This window comes from Centroberyx affinis, unplaced genomic scaffold (genome assembly GCF_046629955.1).
Source record: "Centroberyx affinis isolate AG114_WGS23_722 - 3 ecotype Tasmania unplaced genomic scaffold, CSIRO-AGI_Caff_v1 ptg001803l_1, whole genome shotgun sequence".
In the NCBI taxonomy this organism is placed as follows: Eukaryota; Metazoa; Chordata; class Actinopteri; order Beryciformes; family Berycidae; genus Centroberyx; species Centroberyx affinis.
The window spans coordinates 538,335-550,000 of record NW_027280193.1 but is presented as its reverse complement, the minus strand read 5'-3'; the positions used below and the strand labels follow the sequence as shown (position 1 = coordinate 550,000).

At 43.2% G+C, this 11,666-nt stretch overlaps 1 protein-coding gene across 2 annotated transcripts in view; it reads right to left on the bottom strand.

Moving 5' to 3' along the window:
- The window catches only part of slit3 (slit homolog 3 (Drosophila)), a 274,061-nt gene that overhangs the window by 25,175 nt on the left and 237,220 nt on the right, over positions 1–11,666 (bottom strand). For both annotated transcript variants that reach the window (XR_011695745.1, XM_071529582.1), the window contains exons 27-29: positions 10,134–10,258; positions 6,579–6,676; positions 2,282–2,421 (exon numbers count right to left, since the gene is read on the bottom strand). Coding sequence is in view for 1 of the 2 variants with exons in the window: in XM_071529582.1 (XP_071385683.1) it covers positions 2,282–2,421; positions 6,579–6,676; positions 10,134–10,258 (363 nt within the window). In the remaining variant the exon portion in view is untranslated. The remainder of the gene's footprint in view (positions 1–2,281; positions 2,422–6,578; positions 6,677–10,133; positions 10,259–11,666) is intronic.

The following is an 11,666-nucleotide window of genomic DNA, read 5'->3' as shown; positions in this document are numbered from 1 at the left end:
AAAAAAGAAAACGAGGGATGGAAAAAAAAGAGATGAGTTATAAATGTGTCTGTCCTCTCTGAGGCCCCAGATAATCCTGAGGTCCCACACCATTTAACCACAAACACACACACACACACACACACACACACACACACACTGGGAATGGCATTATCAGTTCTTTCTCAGAGCTGGTGGAGAAAGGGGTTAATAGGCTGTGTAACCATGGCTGCTGTCTACAGATGCACACACACACACACACACTCGCAGGGTGAGAGAGGTTAACAGTGTGTGTAACAGCAGTAGTTGAAGCTGGTCATATGAAGGAAGAGGGGATTGAGAAAGGTCAAATGCAATTCCCTCTTTCTCTCCCTGCTCTAATCTAATCTTTAACCCGTACTCCCACTCCGTCTTTCTCTACTCGCCTCTTTCAAATTCACATGACATGTATGTTCTCCTAAACTACACGCCTGGATCTGTTTGAAATGACATCTGTTCAAAAATAAAATTCTTTGAGCTGCAGCCAAAAGTACAAAATAAAAGTAAATTTAAAATCCACAGAAAGAGCTACACCTGGTTAAAGGTGCTATGTGTAGCATTTTTAAACATCAATATATCATTGTCAAATTAACTGTGATGCCTTGGTATAATTACAATAAACATAAACAAATGCGACCATGGTGGAGACGATTAGTGAATAAGATAAACATGTTGGAATTTATTCTTCTTTCACTCATTGCCATTGTGTATGAAATGTGCTATATAAATCAATAAAAATAAACTACCATTGGGATAAACTCCTGGAGCGGCACAATGAAAAAATGCAGAGTAGAGGCTGATAGAGGCTGATAGAGGCTGACGTCTTCTCAGGGATGGTGTTGTTTGTTCATGGTAATTATACTTATGCACAAAATGTATGTTTATTGAAGTTAAAATGCTACATGAAACACCTTAAAATAAAATGAAAAGTTGTACAAGTTGAACAGTTTCATTCCAAAATGCTCTATTTATCAAATGTATAAAAAAAAAAAAATACCTGATGTTCATTGGTTGGTATTTAAACAATGCAGATGATTGCATTCTCTCAAATGTCACTAGTTTGTAAGCAAGGGTGTAAAGAAAACTTGAAAGTTGAATCATATTCCACAGCGATTTTTATTTTCTTGCTAGCAAACATTTTCTAAAAGTGGTTGTCAGTTTTTTCAATCTCATTTTGGAATGAAACTCCTCAGTTGTAGAAATCACTAAATCAGCTGTACAGAAGGCGTTACGACCTAAAATCTTTTTTCTCTCCCTCTGGTACAAATTTGACGTGACAGTCCTGGTTGCTGAGCTTGGAGAAAGCTGAGCGACTGGCGAAGGACTGTCCTCTTACCCTAATGTGACACCTGATGATTATGTCTCGGTTCACTGGGCTGAGTACAGGTTCAGTGCCAAAGGAACCAGCTGTGTGTGTGTGTGTGTGTGTGTGTGTGTGTGTGTGTGCAACAGCTGTATGTGGTAAGGTGTCTGGCAGTGTGAGAGGCTTCTCATGCCAACAGCAGTAATGACATGGTTGGTGTGTATGTGTGTGTGTGTGTGTGTGTGTATTGACTGGGGTCCAGTGTCAGAGGGGACCAGCTGTGCGTGTGTGTGTGTGTGTGTGTGTGTGTGTGTGTCTTAGAGGACACTGTCAGTAGTTCAGTGTCTCACAGACAGAAAAAACTAAACTACCCAGTCAGCAGTTTGGCTTCAACTTGCAGGACTCACCAAGTCAAGCCTCTCTCTCTCTCTCTCCTCCTCCCTCTCTCTCTCTCTCTCCTGCCCTCCCTCCCCCTCTCTCTTGCCCTCTCTCTCTCTCTCTCTCTCTTGCCCTCCCTCCCTCTCTCTCTCGCCCTCTCTCTCTCTCTCTCTCTCTGCCTGCTTCTACCCTTAAACTGCCCTCTTTCTACCATTTTCTCTTGTTCTGTCTCCATTTTTCTCTTTTCCTCCAGTATACACCCAGTCCCCCCCTCCTCTCTCTCTCGCCCTCCCTCTCTCTCTCTCTCTTATGTGATTGCTCTTTCATCCTCCTCTAGGAGTAGTTTCAGGTCACTGCGGTGAGGCTGTCCATTACCAACTTACCAACCAGTAAAGTGGAAAATATGATTGTGTGTGTGTGTGTGTGTATGTATGTGCGTGTGTGGTAGTGGAGGGACTCCATGACCCTCACAGCCTCTCTGGGACAAAGGATGAGGGTTTTAGATACAGTTTAGAAATGGTAAAAGTGTTTAGAAAAGGAAAAGGTATGTGTATGTGTGTGTGTGTGTGTGTGTGTGTGTACCTGTGTAGTTGGGTGGACAGATGCAGGTGTAGTTGTTGACTCCGTCGATGCAGGTAGAGTTGTTCTCACAGTCGTTGTCTTCACAGTCGTCTGGGTTCATCTCACAACGCTGGCCCTCGAAACCTGGCGGACACACACAGCTACACACACACACACACACACACACACAGTACGGTCATTATTACATGGCGGCTGGGCTACATCTCACACTTACAACCACACACACCTTATTTCCCCTAAAGTTCCCCTCTAGAAGCTTTAAAGGAAACAGCTAAACAATTTTATCCGTATGCTGTTTTATCCTCTGCTGATTCTGACACAGCACTGCAGCCACAGCATATCTATATTTAGTGATATATTCATTTTATGCCATTTTTTATAGCAGAAATGAAAATTTTAAACTACTACTAAAGTTTAAACTACTTTTCCCACTCACCCCCCTCCCTCCCTATCTTCTTCTGCAGTAAAATCTAGAGAGAAGCTGCCATGTGATATCTAAAGCTCATTCCTTTGAGGCATGTCATCGTCTCTGTCTCTCTTGTTGGGAGATGTTTCATTAAAGAACATAAAAAGTCAAAGTTTCCAGCGTCGCTCTCACTGTGCGGCCGTCTAATAAGGCAGAAACACCGTTAGAAATAATCTAAACAAAGCCCACCCAGCGCCAAAAGAGAGCGGAGATTAACTCTTTTCCCGTTTGATGCCGCTGCTGTCGGACACCGCCCGCTTGGGGGGGCGCTGGAGGAATTATCAAAGCCTCCCTCCTCCTCCTCCATCTTCGGATTTGTTTCGCCTTCCTCTCTTCCCACCACCCCTTGCTCTCTCTCTCTCTCTCTCTCTCTCTCTCTCTCTCTCTCTCTGTCTCTCCCTCTCTCTCCCACCTTCCCACCCTTTGTATCTCGGTCTGGGTAACTCCTTAAGATAGATCACACACACACACACACAAACGCACACTACCATTTATTCCCCATAAAACACAGTAGATTGCCTTCAAACACACACAGACACACAGACACACAGACACACACACACACACACACACAGTTTGATAAATCTGACCACAGTCGCACTCAGCTCGCCCACTCCCACCGATTCTCCATTTTTCTCTTTCCCTCTCCGTCTCTTTCTTCTACGCTTTATCAAGTCGGTTTGATTTGATGAAAAGGATTTTACAACAAGGTCGTTGTAACACGCTTAAGCAAAGGGAAAGTGGTTTTTAACACAAACAAGCAAGTGGCAATTACCAATACCCCCCCATCTCTCTCTCTCTCTGTCTCTGTTATTTCTCTCTGGCTCTCTCTCCCACTCTCTCTCTTACACCTGTATCATTTATTCCCTCTCTATTCCGCTCTTTTTTCATCTCTTTGTCTCACTTTCGCTGTTTTTTTTTTTCTTCAATTTATCTTTCCCTCACACTTTCACTTGCGTCACAGACTCTTTCTCACACTAACACTTATCTCACTAAGTCTCTCTTCCCACGCCATATTTGATAGTCGTTGGTAACCCATAGCAACAGGTCACCCACAAACCAGCCTGTCTCCCTGTGTCAAGGAATCTGCCGGTTTTCAGAAAGCCAAATTTAAGACTGTTTAAGACCTTTTTAATGCTGCCTAAATCTGCATTAGGATAGATTGGTGTGTAAAAATACACGTCTCATCAGCCAAAATCACACACAGAGAACCGGTTCCCATCTCTCCTAGTTGAGACGCTGTGGATTTGCCCAAATTAAATTCTGGCGTCAGGTATGGTCACTGGCAGGAAATCTTCTCTGTACACAGGAAGAAACAAGTCATAAAACAAAAGTGACGTTTTTACAGCAGCGAGTGAGACCTCTGCCACTGAAAAGAAGAAATTTAGGTCCGAGGAGTGGGCGGCACTGATGTCACATGACGTGATTTCTGGGTAATGAAGTCCTCACAATTCGAGCAGTTACCTCTCGCTGCCATTTGGGGCTGCCTATACGCAAAATGTCCTAGTCTAGCTTTAACACCAATTTAACAACTCAAATAAAGAAACAAAAAGCTGCCAAAACCACAGATTTCCGATCAAATATAGCTAATCAAAGTTCTGAAACTCTGAAACTCCCAAGAAATTCGCATTCACATTCTTTAGTGAAACCACACAATTTGTGTTAGAGGGCCATTTTATTACTTTTTGGCAAGTTATTACATTATCCAGCAGTTTCTATATTATTAGTTCCCACAGGGAGAGAGAGGAAAGTGGGAAAGGAGAAACATGAGAGAGAAAGGGGAGAGAAGAAAGAGAGAAAGCGGGAAGACGGATAAGAGAGAGTTACGTGTCAAAGAGATCATGGGGAGATTTCAGAAAAAGTGGATGAGAGAAAAAGTACCAGAGTAGAAGAAAGAAAGAAAGTAACATAGAGAGACAAAACAAAAGTGTTCTCTTGAGAAACAGACAGAGACACACAAACGAGAGGAACGCCGCCAACGCTGACAGGGTCAAAGAGCATCGTTCCACCAATCAAATCCCAGTCCTGACATTTAAACTACATAGTTTGACAAATGGGTTCCTGCTAAGAACCAAGGCTAATTGGACTTATTGGATATCCACAACTGATTATATTACATGTTAAAATGTCAAAGGGGACTGCTCTCTCCCTCATTTCACTCCTTTTCTCTTCATCATCCCTCCTTCCCTCTTTCTCTCTCTTTCTCCCTCCCTCCACTCTCTTTCTGTCTCTCTCTCTCTCCATCTATCAAAGGGTAGTAGTATCTACCTGTGTTGGTATTACCATTAAGAGAAGATCTGTAAAGGGCACGGAGACCCCTAATAGCATTACCACGCAGGACGTTAAAGGCCAGCTGCATACCGCAGCCTTTCAAAGGGCAAAGGCCTTGTTAAGGGGCTCAGGGAGAGACAAATCTGGTTAAGATATTTATGACAATCGCTTCAATCATAATGGTTGTATGTCAAGAGTCAGACACAATGGGGGATTGTGTTGGAGACACACTGATGACACTTGCAGACAAAATCGAGGATGCACACTCTCTCTCTCACACACACACACACACACACACACACACACAGTCTTACTTATGTCACTTTTGGGGTATTTACATAGACTTACATTCATTTCCTGGAGACTTACCCTAACCATAACCATAACCACTACTTGTCTAAACCTAACCCTTACCCTAACCAAAAATCTGCTTTTTACCAATTGACACAGCTTTTGTCCCCAATTGCACAAGCCGTTAAGTCTGGTGTGTGTCCCTGAAAGTGACTTAAGTCATACCCACACACACACACACACACACACACACACACACACACACACACACACACACACACACACACACACACACACACACACACACACACACACGGATAGGCCCTCTAAAGTCTCCCAAAGAGTGTGGGATATTGTGTATTTTACTAAGAAGCTATTTTGACACAAAACAGACAAATTAAAAGGCATTCTATATACAATTTGCTATATATAAGTCAACTTAAAACCTTTGAGGATGGAATCAGCTATTTCTTTTCATATTTCTGAGGAACTGAAGAATTTCAGGTGGCAATTTGTTTCCCCCAAAATTGATATATGCACCATTCTTTGGAATAAATCCCTATATTTGCATCCTAATGCAAAACCAGTTGTGAGCCACGGATGTGAACAGTAAGAAGTTTAAAATGTCTCCTTGATTGGTTGAGGTTAGAGAGGGCAGGAGGATTTAACGAGCAGCCCAAATGGGGTTCCTCCTCTAAAATGTCTCCTTAACTTCCTCGCTACCCCCCGCCCTCCCCTTCCCCTCACACACACACACACACACACACACACACACACACCTACAAGAAGGGAAACACATCATAAGGTCAAACTAAGTTGTTATCTCGGGTAATGCATTGTCCAGTGAACCAAAACTGTCCGGTCTAATCACATTGTCTGTATTTCTGGAGGCCGAGTAAAGTTAATTTTCCCTTTAGATGAGAAATACAGGGTGAGGTTTTAAAACATCTCCGCTAATGGAGAGGGGCAGCGGGTTAGAAAGGGCAATGAGATTTAACCCACGGCCTAAATGAATTCCCAAAGGACTCCTCCGAAATGACTCCTTCTCCCCTTACTTTTTTATTCTTCTGAATCTTCTACACACACTATATAACTGAATGGTTGTATTTCAGGCTAGAAAAACAATATGGGTTGTATTGGAGACACTGATGCACAAATGTTGGCAAAACTATGGCATACATTAACCAAAAATTACACGGATTGGGACTATGACAATTACAATTCACATACAGTAATTCTGTAAATATGACTATGCTGAATATATTTTACCTGAAGTGGTCTTCAAGTCCAGGCTGTATGTGGCAGGTTCCTCCGTTAGAGCAGGGGAAACTAATACAGGCATTGATGGGTATTTCACAGTTCTGACCCTGAGGGAGAGGAGAGGAGAAGACAGGAGGAGAGGAGAGGAAAGGGGAGGGGAGGAAAGGAAAGGAAAGGAAAGGAGAGGAGAGAGGAGAGAACAAGACAAGATAGTCAATATTTGAGTATGTTCAATATTTTTCTGCCTTAGAGAGATTTTGCTATTCACACAATGAGACATAAGGTCTAAAGAAACGTTCATACTATTCCACTTTTTACAAACTGCCAGCGCCTCTTTTACATGAAAGTTAATGAGGAGCGGCTGCAAGACAGACAGAGAGCGGCCACTTTTGAAAAGGCGCTGCACCCGACGTCTTTTTAGGCAGAGCTGAGTGCTTCGTAAAGTGAAGTTGAGAGCAGTTCGGACAGACCACATGACATGGATCGCTTTTTTGTAAGCCAACCAATCACAAGGAAGAAGAGGCGGGGTTTCACGATGAGATGACAGGTACGGTGCCAGATTGACAATAAGAGTGTGAGTGTGACATTGGCCAGAACTGCATACACACCACTGCTGAAGCATTTTATAGGCTATGTAGGCCAGTCTACAGCTGTTAAATTCTAAATTGTCGTGAATTTTCTGATGTAACTTGTAGACATTTAATTAACTTCCAAACATTCATCAAGTCTCCTACTCATTTCTCACATCACTTGAGCTGCACTTTGGACGTTTCATGGTTAGTCTATGCTTGTGTCAACTGTTCCTTGTCGGGTGAAAGTCCCGTTGTCCCCCTGTTCCAGCTCTAGTCGCTGACAGTTTACTACAACGACAACAACCAGAATGAAAATGGAGAAAGTAGCAGAGGAAAAACTTGTTGTAATTGTTACTCTGATTATAAAGAGCCACTGGCTGTGTTTGACAGTTTCTGCCAAGTGTTTGACAGTTTGACATCGGTACTGTCTACTGCTTGCCTGCTTTTTCAAATTATCAGCATCTAAGTTATCTTGCTAATGCATTTGTATTGTTCTGTGAGGCCTACAATGTAAACTGTTAAAAAAAACTGTAAGGTTATAGTTTCTGTCATTTTTTCTAGATAGTTTTGTTATCCAATAACCTGCAAAATCACTTTCGGGACATGAGAAGATTTGTTTTGATAATGCATTCCCTACAACAATAGTCTTAAAATCACTGATCTAAGATGTGCTTCAGTTTATAAAAAAAACTTGTTTGAAACTTTTTAAAAGCACTACTATGCAGTTTTCAAAATGAGAAACAATACCCCCTGCCCTTTGTTAGATCTTTCCTCTGTTTAATGGTGAAAAAAAAATTGTGTTTGAATTTTGTAGGCATGGAAAAAGAAAATAGCCTGCAGAAGGATAGGGGGTGAATTAATCTATGCTGGTTAATTAATCTACAAACACACAGCAGTCTCTTAAAAAATCCCCCTCTACTCTCACAATGAGCCATGCGTTAAAATGTCTTTATTGTTCTCTCTCTCTCTGACACACACACACACACACACACACAGCCTTTACATTGATTCATTGCTCTTCTCACCACACACCTGTTTTCTGAATAAACAGCTTTCACTAGGAGCTGTATCATGTATCAGAATCCTACACACTCACACACACACACACACAAACACACACACACTCCACATCTAGCCCCGCGGCTGTAGTTTTAATTTCAAACCAAACCTTTGGCCGCCGACACACCCACTTCCTCTGATCAAAGACAACAAGAGGACGTTTGTTCTTGCTTTCCCTCTCAATCTATCTTCATTATTTCCTTCTCTCTTTTTCTTTCTCACTCTTGCTCTTTTTTTCTTTCACTTTCTCTCCCTTTATCTCACTATTGCTTTTTCTCCTCTTTTTTTCTGCCATTTAATGTTTCTCTTTAATTCTCTTTCTCTCTCATTCTCTCCATTTGCCTCTCAGCATCTCTCCATTTCCTTCTCCATTGCTTGTTCTCTCTCACTCTGCATCTCTCGCTCCGCTATCTCTCTTTTTCTTTCATACACTCTCTCTCTCCCTCTGCATCCACATCTCTCTCTCCTCTTGCTCTACAGTATCTCTCGCTCCTCTCTCTCCGCTCTCTCTCCTTCTCCTTCTTCCTCTCCCTCCTTTATTCTCTGCCACTCTTTGTTTGATTCCTCTAACACATTTTAATTAACGCTGTCCCAATGGACGGCAAACAGAGAAGAGAAAACATACACACACGCATGCACAGGCACACACACTCGAGCACACACATACAAACAGTCCCTGTTTCCCAGTCTGCGACCTTGGCAAGTGATGTTTTAATTAAAGGCGAGACTAAGGCTTTGTCCTCCTGTAAAAGCCCAGAGGTTATGAGGTGCGTGTGTGTGTGTTTTTGTGCAAAGAATGGTGCAAGGGTCAATGTCTGTCTGTGTGACACACTCACACACACACACACACACACACACACACACACACACACACACACACACACGCACATACACATACACATACACAAACACATACACACACACACACACACACACAGAAATCTTCTGGCAGGAGCACGCACCCACAAATAAGGTAAGCATACATACATGGGGGCATGCACATACATAGATACACAAATAGGGACACATAATGCACATGCACCACCCATATACACACACATATCCCACACACACTCCCCCAATGCAAATTGCCCCTTGAGTAGTGGATTTGCATGTCTTTCCTAATGCAGGGGTCTTGACAATTATTACACCCTTTGTCTCTGGACCAGTCAATACCTCCAGTACAGCTAGCTGCTGTCATCATTTCTCTATTGATGAACAGGCAGATACATTATGCATGCAAGACCAGCGCTAAGCCTGCTAATACTGCAGGCTTATGCGGCATGGCTATCCATCTAGGCTGCCTTCCACACATGCAGCCACTTCCATGAATCAGGGAGGGAAAACATTTCCTTGCTTGAGAAAGGCTGGTGAATTATGGAATCCACCAGCCAGCCACCTCCACTGCTTTATGAGCCACTGATTTTTAGAATAGAGAGGAACCACCAAATAAATTGGTTACCTGCCAAAGTAGGTACAGTAGCTGTCACTGTAGCTCAATAGGTAGACCATGGCACTAACACTGTCAGATTTAGGGGGTTGATTTCTACTTGGAGGTGCTTTGGATAAAAGCATCCACCAAATGGCAAAGAGGCTGGTGGAGAAGACAAACTTACCAGCCAGAGCCAAAATTTACAACCACCAGATGTACTGCAGCCAAAACCTACCAAATGTACCACCAATTTAAGCAGGATTTCTCAATAAATTACAATGTCATAACTAATTGCTAGAGTTCATTATCACAATAAAGTATCTGAATGGTTTTTGTGTGACTTTCTAAAAAGATAATCAAAACTGGGACCAAAGCAACAAACACATGCAGAGCTGAAACCAAAATTACCCCTCAATCATCACTGCTATATAAACACGGCTCTTGTTGAGAGGGTCTAGACCTTTCAATTTCCCCTAAACTGTCATTTACAAGGAGTCTCACCTTGAATCCATATGGACAGGTGCAGTGGTAGGACCCAGTGGCATCAGAGACACAGGTGCCGTTGTTCTGGCAGGGAGCCGCCAGGCAGGGGGCGCACTTCGACATCAGACCGATATCTACCGGACCTGAGAACAGAGTGAGACAGACAGAGTGAGAAAGCAAGAGAGAGAGAGATAGATAGATGGGGGGGAAGTTGGAGGAGGAGAGATGAAGAGAGGAAGACAGAAAGGGAGGGTGTCAAACACATACATATTGAGTCACATAGTGCCAAAATGCACTCCCATTTAATGGATCATGTGCTAAGAAGAGAGATAAGAAGGAGATAGGAGGAGTAAGAGCTTAGGAGAGCGGTAGAGGGGATTTGTTTCAGAGGTCAGAGCATATTAAAGCAAGCAGAGGAGGAAGAGGGGATCTGATTCAGTGGGGAGAGGGGTGAAGTGAGGTAGCGCCTGGAGAGATGAATTTCAGCCTGGACTGGAAGATGGGGGGTGACTGTGCTCTACCTCCATACCTCCATAAGAGTTTTGTCGGCACACATCGTCACCACCGCCCACTTTACATTCTTACTTTCATTTTGAAAACGTAGCTGAAAAAATCTTCTCACACCCTGCTCATGATGTTTCATTCTGTGTCGAGGGTCATACTTTTCAAGAAGTCATTTTGCCTCTGTGCAAAATGTGCACTTCTCGATTTGTTCATCTACTCTATTGAGAGCAAGGGGGGGGCAAAAAGCCCCGAAGCCCAAGGCGACAGGGGATCCCCGGGGCAACTAATGTTGGAGATTGACTGCTCCTGTACTGCTGTGGAGGTGTGTGTGCTGAGAAGTGAAAATGTTCCACCAGAGTGAAATACTGCTAAAGGGAAACAGAATTCACACTTGCCATTCTGATGACTTTTGATTGTTCAGTCTAGATTTATGAACGTGGGCAGTCCTGCAGCAGGCATTGTTCCAACAGCAGGAAAATCATTTTTACTATTCATTTTTACCGTTTTACCATTGATTTAACAAACAGAGGGCTTGATGGTCTGGTCAAAGAGGAAACAAAGTGGCTAATACGACTGTCCTTAATGCCTTCCGTTCCAACTCGAAGCAATAAACTGCCTCCGAACCTGGCCTTGACAATCATACTATAAAGCAAGGAATCTCTGTCTGTATGTGTGTCCTTCGCATATCTTGAGAACTGTTTGTCAGATCTACTTCACACTTGGCGGGTGTATTGCTGGGGACCCAAGGACGTGCAGTGTCGGACTGGACACGCGACACGTTCAATATAAATAAACTTTGAATAAACAAGCGAACAGCGCTCTGTGCAGCAGCGGGGCGAACGGGCAGGGCACTAGTCTCTCCAAACTCTAAATCAATAAACTGGAGTGTTTGGAAAATTAGGCTGCAGGTTGGTGTAGTGGCTACAGAGACCGTCTCGTAAGCAGAAGGCCACAGGTTCAATCCCCACAACAGCCAATGTGTGTCCATCAACATCCATGTGTTCTGTCAAAGTTTCCTTCAGCAAAGACACCGAACTGCAACCTGCT